Source organism: Wasmannia auropunctata, unplaced genomic scaffold (assembly GCF_000956235.1).
Source record: "Wasmannia auropunctata unplaced genomic scaffold, wasmannia.A_1.0 LD334196.1, whole genome shotgun sequence".
Lineage (NCBI taxonomy): Eukaryota > Metazoa > Arthropoda > Insecta > Hymenoptera > Formicidae > Wasmannia > Wasmannia auropunctata.
In genome coordinates, this window is record NW_012028694.1 from 1,178,191 (window position 1) to 1,193,830 (window position 15,640).

The 15,640-nt window shown below is 37.9% G+C and overlaps 3 protein-coding genes across 12 annotated transcripts in view; 2 read left to right on the forward strand and 1 right to left on the reverse strand.

Moving 5' to 3' along the window:
• Positions 1–195: 195 nt before the first annotated feature.
• On the forward strand, positions 196–5,782 carry LOC105459409 (mitochondrial tRNA-specific 2-thiouridylase 1). Of its 5 annotated transcripts, XM_011705404.1 has the most exons (10): positions 3,167–3,234; positions 3,307–3,390; positions 3,472–3,534; positions 3,743–3,895; positions 3,980–4,145; positions 4,217–4,401; positions 4,488–4,714; positions 4,816–4,983; positions 5,075–5,302; positions 5,564–5,782. In XM_011705404.1, exons 4-10 carry the CDS (start codon positions 3,814–3,816, stop codon positions 5,702–5,704), a joined length of 1,197 nt encoding a protein of 398 aa, XP_011703706.1. In that variant the 5' UTR covers positions 3,167–3,234; positions 3,307–3,390; positions 3,472–3,534; positions 3,743–3,813; the 3' UTR covers positions 5,705–5,782. The 5 variants fall into 5 exon arrangements, with proteins under 5 accessions (XP_011703707.1, XP_011703709.1, XP_011703705.1 ...); XM_011705405.1 differs by lacking the exons at positions 3,167–3,234; positions 3,307–3,390 and adding an exon at positions 196–2,822; XM_011705407.1 differs by having other exon boundaries at positions 3,153–3,390; positions 4,488–4,688; positions 4,826–4,983.
• LOC105459408 (endothelin-converting enzyme 1-like) lies at positions 5,631–14,659 on the forward strand. 6 transcript variants are annotated; one of them, XM_011705398.1, is made up of 18 exons: positions 5,631–5,723; positions 6,403–6,545; positions 7,688–7,799; positions 7,892–8,091; positions 9,429–9,580; positions 9,863–10,060; positions 10,649–10,775; positions 10,975–11,163; positions 11,345–11,605; positions 11,741–11,943; positions 12,032–12,211; positions 12,310–12,521; positions 12,659–12,881; positions 13,054–13,230; positions 13,384–13,546; positions 13,640–13,849; positions 13,963–14,069; positions 14,160–14,659. In XM_011705398.1, exons 2-18 carry the CDS (start codon positions 6,440–6,442, stop codon positions 14,433–14,435), a joined length of 3,096 nt encoding a protein of 1,031 aa, XP_011703700.1. In that variant the 5' UTR covers positions 5,631–5,723; positions 6,403–6,439; the 3' UTR covers positions 14,436–14,659. The 6 variants fall into 6 exon arrangements, with proteins under 6 accessions (XP_011703700.1, XP_011703701.1, XP_011703698.1 ...); XM_011705399.1 differs by having other exon boundaries at positions 5,648–5,733; XM_011705396.1 differs by lacking the exon at positions 5,631–5,723 and adding an exon at positions 5,869–6,222 and having other exon boundaries at positions 6,338–6,545.
• A 366-nt stretch (positions 14,660–15,025) lies between these two features.
• Positions 15,026–15,640, reverse strand: part of LOC105459410 (segment polarity protein dishevelled homolog DVL-3) — a 9,694-nt gene continuing 9,079 nt past the window's right edge. The window contains exon 11 of the mRNA XM_011705408.1: positions 15,026–15,221. Within this exon, the coding sequence (XP_011703710.1) occupies positions 15,181–15,221 (41 nt within the window). The 3' untranslated portion in view covers positions 15,026–15,180. The remainder of the gene's footprint in view (positions 15,222–15,640) is intronic.

Sequence of the window (15,640 nt, forward strand, 5' to 3'; positions counted from 1 at the left end):
GCTGCCGCCGCCGCCGCCACCACCACCACTACTACTACTACTACTACCACCGCCGCCGCCGCCGCCAAAGGAGGAACCTTTGGTTGGGTATACCCTCGATGCGTATCACCAGTTTCTTCCCTCGCGGTCGAGCTTCTCGACGACGTATAATCGACCCTTACACTAGAGTTCTCCTTTTTCTCTCTCTCTCTCTCTCTCTCTCTCACTCGTCGTCTTCACCTCTCTCTGTTCCTCTTCCGTTCGCGTTCGCGCGCTCGCTCGCTCCGTTCACACACACGTACGCATCCGCGTACACAGCAGCATTCGTGCGCGCGCGCGCGCGCGCGCACTCTATCTCTCTTCTTCTCTCCTCTCTCTCTCTCTCTCTCTCTCTTTCTTTCTCACTGTCTCACTCTGTTTCTCCTCATATACTCAACTCCTCCTCCCTCTCGCGTAATTTCTGTGTGCTCCACACCTATTTTCCTTTCTCCTTTTCTCTGTCTCACTCTCTTCTTTAGTTCGTTGTTTCTTCACGACCAAAAAATCGACAAAGCCTTAACGGGCCGGTCGGTCCGGTTGCCCGTAGGAATTCACTGTGTTCTCGCTTCCACGAATACGCGCGCGCGCGAAATCACTCCTCAGCAACGGCGAAATCTCGTAGTATGGGTAAACAAACACGGGATAATGTACATTTTTCGCGTAAGCGAGAGGCGCGCTTTACATTGGATTCATTGGATTCACTGCACTTTTCCATAAGACGCGTACGCGGCGTACGTGAAATCGCCGAAGCACGCACCCTTACTCCTTCAGCGATACAAGGCAAACTATTGGATTTTGTGATGGCAAACAAGGAACCGACTGGTCGCGCAGCGTAGCGGGACGAGAGACAATAGTGGGGGAAGATACTGCGCAGGAGCGTATTGGCGCGACCAGCGTCGTTTCTGTTACCAACCACACTCGGGTGCTGCTGCTACCGACTAGCGCCTCCACCTCCCACGATGCTCGCTGCCATCCGTGCCGTTCGTGGCGCGACGAGCGATGTTCGTCTAGGACCGGTCAGCCGATCACGGCCGCGGTGGCACAGCGCGATCAAGACACCAAGACAAGACTGACAAGAGACGAGACGCGAGATTCAAGAGAGTGGAGAGTGCTTTGCCGCCAGAAATGTGGCTATTGTGGCCAAAAGCGACATTCACCGCCGATCGGAGCAAACGATACGTGGGCAAATCCGAATTTATAGAAATTGAAATTGAAGCGCGCGTATTGTTGCTTCCTAAACATTTCTAATTTTCGTGATCCCAACTCAAGGTCCCGCGACAGTTGGTTGCGGTTGTTGTGTGCATACGCGCTTGTCATCGGTAAATTCGATTCGCATTGCGGAATCACTCGCCAACGAGTCTCACGCGCGTGAGCGAGCTATAGGTATTTCGCGTTCAAAATTGATTGGAACGGAGATATAAGAACAATTTCGTTCTATAAATCGCATAAATTCAGCGACAATATACATTGTTCTTACATATACATGTATTACAGACGATTGGTATTTATTGGCATCACACAATCTACTGCGCGATCTAAATTATGTAAACGCGAAAGCGCGCGTATTTCGCGCGTTCTGACGTTCTTTTCTCTCTCTCTCTCTCTCGCGAATGATGAGGTTCTAATCGACACAAACTATTTTTTTGTCAGGCAAACAAAAATTTGCACGACAAATACTTGGGATATTCGACTAGTGTTACTCTACAACGCGATCAGTACCATTTACTTTTTCGAGCTTTGGCCTTTTATCTTTGGATTTGTTCGCGGAAACGTCTCGCAATGAAAATGAAAATTGCAAACGTAAAACGAGTTTGGCTCGTGCATGTGCGCGCTTTCAATATATCCATATCCGAATTTCGATATTTCCTTCCACGAATTAAGGGGGCGCCAAAGAATGTCGAAGAAATCTCAACAGTACGCACGGTCCTGAATTGCCATCGCGTTGCGCCGCGTCGAGGCGCAACTAGCGCAAGGCGCAGCAAGGCGTAAGAGGCATGCGCGTGCGCGGCACGGTACGCGTGAGTAGCCGAGCGTTTCCCCGCGACCGCGATCTCGTAGCCAACCGCTCACCCAGCTGTTCCAAGAGACGAGCGAACCCCCCATTGTAATCTGGGTCATGGGAACTGCGCAAAACGGCTTGCTGCCGCAATAAGATCGCGCCGTTTGTCGAAAGACCATCGGTGACTTTGCATTTTTTTAATACGTGCCGTGCAGTGCCGTAGCACGCGATTCGAGGCGTCACAGCTTTTCCTCACATTTCGTCTCGCACATGTTACGACGCACCATGCGACATTGTGACGTGCACTGTGCCGCTCAGCCGCTGTGCGCTATGCCGTATGCGTCGTATGACGTATGTTTATCTCTCAATGAGCTTGACTGGTCGCTGACCGGGATCGGAGAAAGCTGTGCGTCGATTGGCCGACGGACTTTGCTCAGCGACTCACGCGCGAGTCTCAAATCACGTACTTACTACGTACATACATACATACGTATGGCACTTGCACAAAGTCATGACAAACGATTGAAGCGCGCGACCGAGAACGAGGAAAATAATCCGCCACGTGGTTGTCATCAAGATCATTCTCCAACACGACTGCGATTTCTTCAAAGAGTTGAGGGTCGCGCAATGTTGCAAAATTTTATTGCGGTCTCGATTTAAAACAGGATGGACTCCGGACCGGAGAGAGCAGGAGAGAGCGAGTCATCCGGAGAAATACGAGCATACGAGAAGAGAGGAGATTCTTTTCATCCCTCTCCCGCTCCCTTCAGACGTGCAGGAGTCTCGCCACGTGAGCCTCGCCAAGGTACGTGTATGATATGTACAAAATACAGCACATACGCGTGTCCGCATTAGTCCGTGCTGTTCATCCGGCGTGGCCGGTTTGTTTCTCTCTCTTTCCCTTTCTTCCTCTTTCACAGACTTCTATTTATTTTAACATTTTAACTAGACTGTCCAGTCGGTTTTGTATAAAATAGAAAGAGACAAAAGTAAATCTCTGACAATGAGCCGACATTGCTACGTCTATATTGCATATGTCACATATGTGTGCTCACAGTGAGTATACCACGTGATCCAAGTGACACGCGCGCGCGCGCGCGCGTGTGTGATACGTGAAAAGTATATGTATGTACTACTCCACTTTTACATTTATACGTGTTAGTATATAACCTATAGAAATGTCTGTCCTCATATCTAGCATCAAAAATAGCGACAGAGTAGGCAGTCTAGTTAGTACGTTCAAGTCTGTGGCTTGTATATAAGTATAACTCAATACTCTTGCAATCTAGATATCCTGAATGCTGAACGTGCGTTCGTTGCGCTTTTACAATTAGACAAAATTTAACCGTTCAATTCGACGTTCTGTGCTCAATGTGCGTTCATCTTGTGTTATCGGTAAATCTCGACAAGTATTAATTTATTCGATTTAAATCTCTATCGCTTTTTGCACATAGGACATATAAGATAGACTCCACATCGGCTGGATTTTCCGGTGGAAGAGGCGTCCATAAAAAAGTGTATGTATTGTCGTTTACATGTATTATAATATAAAACAATTATTTCATAATTGTCATCGGTCGAAGGCACTTAAATACTTATCATAGTAACACGTGTAGTTACGCATAATTTTTTAACTATTATACTTTAATTTATATACAATGCGGCGCCACAGTAATTTCAAATATGTATTTAAATCATCTATAATGTTCATTCTATTCCGTGTAGGGTCATTAATACGCTTAAAAAGTTTACGAAAAAAAGTGATATACTCCATCAAGATCTATATCAATTGTTCCATGGAGATGATTAGAAATGTTGTTGTGGGGGTATCTGGTGGTGTTGATAGCGCCGTGACAGCTTTTCTACTTAAAAACAAAGGTAGGTAAAGAAAATTCTAACTTTATCTGTTTCATTAATATACGTGTCATACAAGAATACATATGTTACATTACTTTTTTTAAGGATTCAACATTATTGGAATATTTATGAAAAACTGGGACCGTAGAGAAGAAACAGGAAAGTGTGCATTTGAGAAAGATTATAATGACGCCCGATGGATCTGCGACAAATTGGAAATTTCTTTGATACAGATTGACTTTGTCAAAGAATATTGGAATGAGGTTTTTAGGTACTTGAACTTTTTCAGGCAGGTTTGCATCACGAATGAGGACAGCGTTATTTTTATTTAAATTTTTTCAGTGATGTGGTGGAAAAATATCAGAATGGATATACTCCGAATCCAGATATTTTATGCAATAAGAATATCAAGTTTGATAAATTTTTTCATCTTGCACGTAATAGATTTCAAGCAGATGCAATTGCAACAGGTCATTACGCTAAAACAAGCTTTGGGCCTTATCTAGAGAATTATAAAGCAAACACTAGCAAGTATCCTATACTAAGTAAAATTAATCCAGCAACTGAATATTTTTTAATTAACAGTGATAATGGGACTATTATAATTTTGTAGATGTACGCTTGTTACAGGCAGAAGATAACAATAAAGATCAAACGTTTTTCTTGAGTCAAGTGCCACAACAAACCTTGAGACATTGCATGTTTCCTCTTGGGAATTATTTAAAAAGTCACGTAAAGATGATAGCTACACAAGCAGGATTGTGCCAAATAGCACGGAAGAGGGAAAGCATGGGTATTTGCTTCGTGGGAAAACGTGAGTTTCAAGATTTTATTTCAGAGGTAAAAGATACAAAGATTCTCTTCTAATTCGTCGTAATTGTTTTTGATAAGATAAAACGCAAGATGGATGTAATAATAATGATTTTGTAATGATGGTGTAGTATATAACAGATAAACCTGGTGACTACATAGATCTCGATAGTGGACTGCTGATAGGTAGACACAATGGCATTCACAAACGGACAATAGGGCAAGGATGTAAAATTGCTGGTTGTCTCAAGCCTTATTTCGTATTTAGCAAGGATCAAAAGTCAAATACTATTACAGTGGTACGTGGTATGGTACCCCACTCATGGGGTAAAGAAAATAAATCAAGATTTTATTGAAAATAAATTATCAATAGTATTCTTATGATGGTAGGTAGGTGGTACAACTCATCCAGCATTATATTCTGACTTTTTGATAACGCGGGAAATTCATTGGATCAATAAGGAGCCACACGAATTGAAATTGAACAACGGTGTATTGAATTGTAATTTTCGCTTTCAACACAGAAATCCATTAGTTCCTTGCAAGGTGTACAAGGTGTCTAGCGGTCGCTTGTTTATCCGTCTCGATGCACCTTTACGAGCGATTACAAAGGGCCAGGTAATTTACAAGTTTTACAACGTAGCAACTGATGAAAACACTCTTACGACTCGCCTTGACGCGTTTCGACATTTTATACTATAGCGATAATAATAAAATTACGACCAAATGGTTATTTATTAATCCAACCACGTTTTATTTACACAAGAAATTAAATTATAACGTGCGCGCATTTGTTTTTAGCTATCGCTTAATTTTACACACTAATTTGCGATCTATCGATATCGATTAATTTATGTCATATATAAATATAAATTTCAGTATGCTATTTTATACTCTGGAGAGGAATGTTTGGGCAGTTCAATGATATCGTATGCAGGGCCATCTTATTTTGCGCTTAGGCGGCAAAATTGTATAGATGACACTCATTACCATAATTTGAAAGCATCTGTTACGAGATAGTTAAATGTATCAACAAATAGTATGTAAAAGTATGGATATTTTTAAGCTTTAATTAATAAAATTAATGTTTCGATAAAATCGTAGATTAATTTACTATTTGCGACAAATGCAATCATTTTACTCTCTGCGCGTGTATGACTCTGTTTATTTCATACAGTGAATCATCAAAAGTGTACACACGATATATATCTTTTTTTGTAATTTTTGCGCGCGTGCTTTTACCGTGCACATTATAGTAATTTGAAACTTTAATTCTTTAATGCGCGTTTCAATAGTAATGCGCCCAAATTTTCCATTTAAAATGTTAATTCAAGTCATAGTTGTTGCTTTTCGATTTTTTCAAGTAATATTTGTTGTAACATACTTCTCTCGATACGTTTTTCAGATTACTTATGTGTATCGATAACCATAAAAATTAGTTTTAAATTTGGAGAAAATTCAAGTGCATAATTAAAAAAAAAAATAGCTTTAGATATGAAAGAGAGGAAAATAACTTAATTCGATTTCATATATCGAATGTAATTCAAAATTCATAATTAAATAAAAGAATTTATTATCTCATCGATATAAACGATTTAAGATAAATGATTTTGATGATAAAAATTATTATTAACGTACTTTTTATTATTTAAGAACTAAGAATTAATCAGATGAATCAGTCATTTATATATCATCAAGATATTAACACGTGTCCGCAGTTCTGTCACGGACGGGACTGATAGGACTTTAATAACGATGAAGGTCATCCCACGAAAGATGAGTATAAACGATTACAATAGATTTCGCTGGAACATTTTACCAAACTATGATGATTATCCTATCGAAGAAGAGAATAATGAAAGTGAGTAGGCAATAGCCAATTAAAAGATTATAATTCTAATTATAAACTGAATTCCAAGGAACAATTTAAAAAACGAACAAATATATCATTGGCATTGTATTTTGCGTGTCTCTCTGTATTATTTTTATATATCTGATTTATCGTTATATGAATATACATATAAAGATGTTAGAAGATATCGCGTTACGTCGCGTTGGTAAGTTGGAACGGAGAATGATCAGTATGATGAATGACGAGATAGACTCAATAATAATAACGAGGGGTCGCGCGTAGAATGTGAAATATGGCGTATCGTGTTATTGAACGATAACTGCAAGTTATTAGGGTCGATTGACTCGAGTAACTCGATGTAAGGAGCGCGTAAAATGTCTCTCAACGTGTGCGTGCCATGTACAAAGCCGTGTGTCTCTCCGGTCGGCCTGGTTGCTACTCTCGCGTGATCTCGCGATTACACGGGCGTTGCGACCTTACGTATGTAAATTATTCTGGTACAAATCTGGCCGCTTGGCAGATTTGCTCTCGTAGAGTACGTAGACACTCGCGCTCTCGACATTTGTGCTTTGATCGCGAAGACAAACGGGCATGTAACGCAATTTCTCTGCTCGACTTTGGCGCGCATTTAACACCGCGCGAGTACATTGTCATTCAAGATTTGTGATTATTCAAGATTAGTTGAGTGGGGATAAGCTGTAATTGCATTTGTAGAGTGAGTTGAACGATCGGATCTGTACAATTAGTTACATCGCGAAAATTTCGCAGTATATTTCGAGTCTATCATATAAAATTACAAAAATAATAGTATGTTTCTTTTTTCTTCTCTCTTGTTTAAACACAATTTTTACTTCCTTTTGCTGAATTGAATTGGATGAGAATGATCCAGAAGCTTTTTGATTAGTTTTCCTTCTTATATAAAAAAATTTTTTTTTAATTTCTACCATTATCAAAATCTATATAGTTTGTACATACAAATTGGTCAGTAAATGGATAATGGAAATGGATAAATTTTATTTTTTTAATAAACCTAAATAGATAATTCAAACGGAATATATTCTCTCTCTTTTTTTCTTCCCTCTACTTTAATAAATAGTACGTGATATACTAGATTAATCTTATCTAATGGAGATAGGTTTAATTCTTTTCAGAGAAAATGCAAAGTGGCAGTAACTTGAACCAATTCAGCGACGATGACTTCTGTAGCGATGGACCATGTCCATCGTGCAGATTGGCGATTGATAAGGAAACTGGTAGACTCAAGTGTGTGAAAAGTTCCATGTTTATTTTCTCACACAATTCGATACAAATTTCTCGTAGTTTTAACAAGTGAGTGAATCTTTTGCAAAAATCAGGTGGTGTACTGGCGGAAGTGAAGCGCGGCGTTTTCGTGTCAAACTGATGCTTCTCATACCCGCTGTGTTGCTGCCAATCACTATAGTGTTTATCGCTCTATCGCGATTTCAAGCCACAACCAAAACTTCCGATTCACGTGCGGTCTCCATTTATGAGATGCAGAAACAGGACAAGGAGAAAATCGAAAATGTCTTTTGGCGTAAGTTCTATGATCGCGAATATACATATTTAATGAAAAAACAATTAAGAGTTTCCATTATTATTCACAATATTATAGATATAGCAATTTTTAGTTAATGTCTTCATTTCAACGATAGAGGATTAAATCTGTTTCAATATACTAATTGTAAATGGCATATTCCATCTTAAGTATCACATCGATAGATGTGTGTTACGAAACCAAAAATCTTAATCAGTTTCGTCTTATTATTATTTGCAATCGCATTAAATAAAGAGATGAACAAAATATTAAAGTAACATGTAAAAGTATATATTTTCCACAGTTCAACAAAAAATTATTTTTTTGTCGAACACCATAACGAGATTAGTCAGTTCCCAAGTAATTTTTTTCGACACTCCGAATCCGAATCTGGTTGTACAATTACTCTATCACGTTATGATTTTGAAAAATTTATAGGTAATTTGCAGAAAAGGGCTATTTTCACGTATTTTGTCATATTATGGCTTCGAAATGCAATATGCTGAAGAAATGTTTTATAATCAAAATTAATTAGTGTTAGTGCTTTTAAGGAATTTTTTGTGTAAGGAATTATGCTTAACAAATTATTTATTGTTAAGGCCGGTTAAACATAGGCCGGTCTTTTGCGGGAAAGCTGCATGAATTAAATTGAGTTTTTTAAATCACTAAATACAAATCTAATATAAAATTTATATATAAACACACACGCGCGCACACACATTTTTAAACATTGTTCCAGTTTTGACATCTGCTATATTGAATTCGCCATTTGCAGTTTGACAATTTTGATATTGGATTTATAGTCAGCGATTAAAAAAAAACTTAAGTCGCGAAATAAACAAAATTGAAAACCGTTTGGTAGATTGTCTGAATGATTTAATTCATACAGTTTTTCCACAGTAGACTCCATGTTTAACAATAAAAAACTTGTTAATCACAACAGCAAAAAATTCCTTTTGAAGATTGAAACTTCTAACAATATACCTAATTTTGATTGCAAGAACATTTCTCCATCAGCACATCGCATTTTGAAGTTATGATATGACGAAATATGTGAATAGTACTTTTTTCCTGCACATTTCTTAACATTGTGACGTGATAGAGCAATTTTACAAACGTATTTGGATTTGGCTTCCAAAAAATTACGGGAAACAAGACTGATTAATCTTATTCTAGTGGTTTTCTTTTTTTGTTGAACTGTGTTTTTTTAAACAAGTCAGAATATGTATATTGATATTTTCTTGACGTCGCATAGAAATAAAAAAAGTTGTCTAATTGCGATACGTTTTATAAGAACGCTTTTCAAAAATTGAAATTAATTAATTATACATTATCAGCTACCAGTCACAACGACGTAGAGCGTATGGCAGAAGAAACTGAAGAAGAGGACCGACTTTTGCTTCCCGATATGAAAACGAGTTACGTGCCTGTAGACACGCATCCTTCATTTCGATCGAAATCGCCCCACCGACGCAAAAGAGACATCGGGGTACTTAATCTCCAAACTAATTCAAGACGATCCCAAATTTGGTTCTCTGATTAAAAAATAACCCTTTTTCCTCCTTTTATATTCCTACTGTTTTTCATTTTCGCGTCTTAGTCTTATCTTACAATTAGTCTTTCTCTCTCTCTCTCTCTCTCTCTCTCTCTCTCTCTCTCTCTCTCTCTCATCTTCCTGTTCTATTCCCATGTCCTTGAGTGTCTACAATCATTATCCACACATGCCATAAATGGCAAGAAAATATCCCCAAGACAACACGAACCTTTTCAGGAGAACCACACGAGGGATGGTTTCAAATGGGTCGATCGGACGATGTCTTCATCTCGTGCACACGTTGGTTTAGCTAATGACAAATTGGCAGATTCCCTTTCGAGGGAAGAATCAGACAAGAAAAGTAATAGAACGGAGAGATCCTTCTTGACTTCAGACTACATGAGACTGTACGACAGAATCGACAGAATCAAGCAGGTAAATAAATGTGGACGTGTAGTGTTGCTAACTATTAGGAAGTTGTCATTATGTCAGTGTCATTATATCGATAATTTTCGCAATTCCCAGAAACAAGTTGGTTCTAAGCACACGATATTCACTTAATAGTTATAAAATCTATCGTAACAATTATAAATTCATCCTTTTAATTGCAATATTTTCTGATATTATATATTGAATCTATAAAAGAATCAGAGAGAAGTTTATATATTAGATAAAAGAATTCATTAGCAACATAATCTGCATATCAACTTGTATTTATACAAATTCTAATTATAAAAATTTGTTTATCGACGCGATGTCAAATCAAATAGACGCAACGTAAATAGTCGTAAAAGAAAGAAAAAGAAGAAAAAGAAGAAAGTATCTATATACATAGTAAAAATAAATGGAATTAAATTTCTTTTTTTCTTTCGGTGCCATTTTAGTGTACGAGGGTGACAATGATCATTATCATGATCATCTCAAAGATGTGTGTGCGTATATCGCGTACGCAATTCGTACGTGTGTGTAAGCGATTAATTCGATATTAAAGGATCTCCTCGATTGCCATTAAATTTTGCATAGGTGAAGAATGGCGACGCAATTGAAAGCAACAATACACGGTCTGTCGGAGAAAATTTCTTAGGCGATTACTATCTCCGGAAGAAGAGAGAGTTGAGAGACGATACTTATGAAAGTAGTGGAACGAAGTGTAACTATCATTATTCACGAGTTACATACATAGTATATAAAAATATTACTTAAAGATCAATACATTGATTTAGCATTTTAATTCTTATCGTCAAACAAATTTCAATTAAATCGCGAATTAAATGAATTTTTCAATATATTCAGAAAGGAAGAAGAAGTGATGCCATTTAACAATAAAACAGATTCGCTCGAATATATAGGTATCGAGAAACGATCGAAAGGGGAATTAGCAGCAAATACCCAAGAGGAAGATTCCTTCTCCATTTCCATCAATGAAACATGGTTATCGGTGGCCGATGGACATATTACGATCCAGAACGATGAAATGCCTGATTTTCGTACATTCTGGAAAAGCGAAGAGGACGCTACAAGTATCAGAAAGGCTCGAGGTATATATTATATTATGTTAATTTAGCCACAATCTTTTTTTTTTACTCTTTGAAATTTCTCGCTGACGCATTAAATAGAATAGAAAGTATACTTGCGAAAATATACCATTGTTTTTTTCAAATTTATCAGTAAAATATGAAAGAAAAGTCGCAGCTAAATAAGTAAACTTATTGAATGTAGCTCGAATAATGCTGAAATACATGGACAAGAGCGTGGATCCGTGTCAAGATTTTTATCAATACGCTTGTGGTAATTGGGCGAAACAAAATCCTATTCCGAAAGACAAAGCCGGCTATGATACTTTCGAGATGCTCAGGGAATCGCTGGATTCTGTACTGAGAGAATTGCTAGAGGACCCGATACCGCGTGATGTCGACGCTGGTGAGATAAACGATGCTATAATAAAGGCGAAACATCTGTTTCAAAGTTGCATGAATTACGGTAAGTAGGCGAGTATGTAGGAAAATTAGCGCGCGCGCGTGTGTGTGTGTGTGTGTGTGTGTGTGTGTGTGGGGGGGGGGGGGGAGAGGGGAGAGGGCGGGCGCGCGCTTTTTAACGTGGTAAAAATATGACTAGAGATCTTGGAGCAACGTATGGAACGACCACTCATTCAGCTTCTGGATCAACTTGGAGGTTGGCCGATTTTAAAGCCTGATTGGGATCCCGACAAATTCGACTGGCTTTTCTTGACCGCGCAACTTCGATTGTATAATAATGACATATTAATCTCTGAATGGGTGGGTCCAGATATTAAAAACAGCGACAAGTACGTGATACAGGTAACAGTGTAACTCAATCATCGTATCGTGCGCCTTGTCTTGCCATAAAATAAGGAACAGAGAAATTAACTCCGATCCTCGTTCGCAGCTTGATCAAACGTCGCTCGGACTTCCTACAAGGGATTATTTCCTTCAACCGTCCAACGCGATTTACCTAGAAGCATACAAGGATTACTTAATGAGAATCGCAATCTTACTTGGTGCATCCTCAGATAATGCGACCATTGATGCCGAAGAGCTGGTTGAATTCGAAACGCAACTCGCGTCGGTGCGTATATTATTATATGTCATTTTCCCTCCTCTCATTTATCGTATATAATAGTTTGTTTGCCTCTCACATACAATTATTAATCTCCAATCTCGTAGATTACATCGTCACCGGACGAAAGACGAAATTTTTCAGAGCTCTATCAACGAATGAGTATAGGTGAACTGAGAGCACTCGTGCCGCAAATCGATTGGCGTCGTTATTTATCGATCGTCCTGGCTCGACCGATACATTTTTCCGAACCAATTGTCATCTTCGCGTTGCAATACATCCAAGATTTGGTTGTTTTACTTTCAAAGACACAACCTAGGTGCACTATAGATATTTTTACATGTTGCAACTTTACCTTCCTACATTTGCATTTCTTCTTGTAGTTTTAATTCGCATAATAATATGCGTATAAAATAAACGTTACGAATAATCTCTCTTCTTACCTTACTTTTGCAGAACAGTGGCAAATTATCTCTTATGGAGATTTGTACGACACAGAGTAAACAACTTGGACGATCGCTTCCAGGAAGTGAAACAAAAATTTTACTATATTCTGTTCGGTAGAGAACAAGCACCGTCAAGATGGAAAAACTGCGTAACCCAAGTCAATTCTAACATGGATATGGCCGTTGGTTCGATGTTTGTCAAAAAGTATTTCGATGAAAACAGTAAAAACGACGTGAGTATCCTCCTTAAAAAAGTACGGTTGAGTATATTGTGATTTATTGTTAGTACAATTTGTATAAAAGAAAAGGGGAAGAAGGAAAAATGGAAATGGGATATCTTTCCTCTATTGAATATATGCTGAACGCACAGAGGACACACACAGGTTTTGTTTCATTTATCGACAGACATTATCGATGACTCGAGAGATACAACGATCCTTTAGAGAGCTACTAGATAGAATCACTTGGATCGACAACGAAACAAAACGTTTGGCGACTGAAAAAGTAAACGCTATGTCATTGAGAATCGGCTATCCAGACTTTATTCTACAGTCACATTTATTGAACGAGCGTTACAAAGACGTAACGTACCTTTATATATAAAATGTCGTCGTTAAGACGCGCGTCTGCCTGCGCCGCGCGCGCGCGCCGTAACGACACGTAACAAAGTATGATTACACTAGAGAGAGACGAGTTGTTAACTAAAATAATTAATTATTTATTATTTTAACACAGGTTATAATTCGACCGGACAAGTACTTTGAGAATACTTTAAATATTTTGCAACACTTAACCAGAGTCGAACAAGCTCGCCTTGGCAACGCTGTCAATAAATCTTTGTGGAACACTGCTCCAGCGGTCGTTAACGCTTATTACAGTCGCAATAAAAATCAGATAAGTCAGTTGTAGATCCTCTTATTTAAGAGGAGGCTTTTTATCTTTGTCGCATTTTTGCGTCTCAACTATCTAAAATTTTCATTTTGTCTTCTAGTGTTTCCAGCGGGTATACTACAGCCACCTTTTTATCACAGATTTTTTCCACGAAGTTTAAATTATGGTGGAATCGGTGTTGTGATTGGACACGAGATTACTCATGGATTTGATGATAAAGGCAGACTGTTTGACAAAGATGGGAACCTTCACAGGTGGTGGAAAGATGAGGCGATCGATGGTTTTCACCGGCGAGCGCAATGTCTCATTGGTATTGAGAGAGATAAAATTTCCTCTTTGATCAATAAATATTGCGCGACACGCAATAGACGTTATCGATTAATCCCATTAATCGGGAGTTTTTGCCTTTGTTTCTCCTTGCAGATCAATACGCGCGTTATACCGTGACGGAAGTTGGAATGCAGATTGATGGTGTTAATACGCAAGGGGAAAATATTGCCGATAACGGCGGCATTAAGCAAGCATTTAGGGTATAGGCCATTCCACAAGTTTTCCTCCATAAATCTCGAATTAAAGATTCTAATTTTATCAATTGAAAAATTTGTGCCTTTTTTTTGTAGGCGTACGAGAGATGGCTACGTTTGAACGAAAAGGAAGACGAGACCTTACCCGGAATGAGTGCGACGGGAAAACAATTATTCTTTCTGAACTTTGCTCAGGTGTGGTGTGGTTCAATGCGTCCCGAAGCGACGAGAAATAAGCTGAAAACAGCTCTACATTCGCCCGGTAGATTTCGAGTGATCGGCACGCTCTCTAATTCGAAAGACTTTGCTCAGGTGTTCAATTGCCCTTCTGGTTCCCCTATGAATCCTGTGAGCAAATGCTCGGTATGGTAAAATGCGATATACGTGTACATACGTATAATACATAATTTGTACGCGTATATCGATACGATACGATTTATCCCAATCACATTAGCTCTCATTTGTTACTGAATGCAGTGAACACTCAAGCGTGCTTTTTAAGTTAAGATTTTTTTAAGACTAAGATTTCGAGAATTTTCTAGAAATGTATATAATAACGGAAAAATACATTCATTTTTTTAAATTTCTTCATTGGATATGCTTTTTGTATTATTTTGAAACATCTAGCATCGGTCCCTTTCGATTAATTAAATAAGCCTCTGCTACCTCTTTCGTTATCCACCGTTATTCTTTCTTTTTCTTCCTTTTCTCTCCCCCCCCCCTCCCCCTCGAATTTTCTCAAATACAAAATTGTCATTTTCATAAACGTCATTTGAAGAGTCGGAGAATTATGTGGGTATATAGATATTGCAAAATTGTCAAACTTTAATTATCACGATGACCTTTATGGCCATACTTTTATTGGATTAGCCGTTATATATATATAATATATATATATATATATATATATATATATATATACATAAATTATTATTACGAGTTTTAATATTTTTTACTTTCTATGATATTTTATCAAAATTGGCCTATTAAATATATAAATATACGTTTCGCGTGTGCTACTTCCATTCAACTAACAAAAAGTCAATGGAAATATACCTTGACCACTCGCTCAATTGGTCGCGTTATCATCAGTATACGTATACTTTAACAAAGATCTTCACTTGTGTAGAAACTGGTATTCCAAAATGTCTTCTTCATCTGCAAAGAAAAAAAATCACTTCATATTGCTGTGCAAAATCCATGAAACATAATGCACGATTGTTTTGTCTATAAAATTTCGTCAATTATGCATATACAGGGTGTATCTTAAATAGCGCCTATTAATTATATAGGCGTTATTTCTTGTAAAATGAGCCTAAAAAGTCCTGAACTATTTTTTTACAATGTTCAATGATGCGACTACTACTGCAGTAATTATTGCTTTATTGAGCATTATAGAACAAAATAGTTCTTAAATAGCGCTCATTGATCATATAGTGCTATTTCTTTAAATTTTAAAAAATCCCTTCCTTATAAAAAATAGAGTCAAAAAGTCTTGAATTATTTTTTTCTATAATGCTCAATAAAGTTGTAATTAATGCAACAGTGATTGCTTCATTGTGCATTATAGAAAAAAA

Excerpts from the sequence above, each read along its gene's own strand:
- LOC105459408 (XM_011705398.1), top strand. The coding sequence starts at position 6,440 with ATGAAGGTCATCCCACGAAAGATGAGTATAAACGATTACAATAGATTT. Across the intron at positions 9,581-9,862 it reads GACGCAAAAGAGACATCGGG|GAGAACCACACGAGGGATGG; the intron begins GTACTTAATCTC and ends GAACCTTTTCAG. Across the intron at positions 13,231-13,383 it reads TGAACGAGCGTTACAAAGAC|GTTATAATTCGACCGGACAA; the intron begins GTAACGTACCTT and ends ATTTTAACACAG.
- LOC105459409 (XM_011705405.1), top strand. The coding sequence starts at position 3,814 with ATGGAGATGATTAGAAATGTTGTTGTGGGGGTATCTGGTGGTGTTGAT. Across the intron at positions 4,146-4,216 it reads TATTGGAATGAGGTTTTTAG|TGATGTGGTGGAAAAATATC; the intron begins GTACTTGAACTT and ends AAATTTTTTCAG. Across the intron at positions 4,984-5,074 it reads AGTCAAATACTATTACAGTG|GTAGGTGGTACAACTCATCC; the intron begins GTACGTGGTATG and ends TTATGATGGTAG.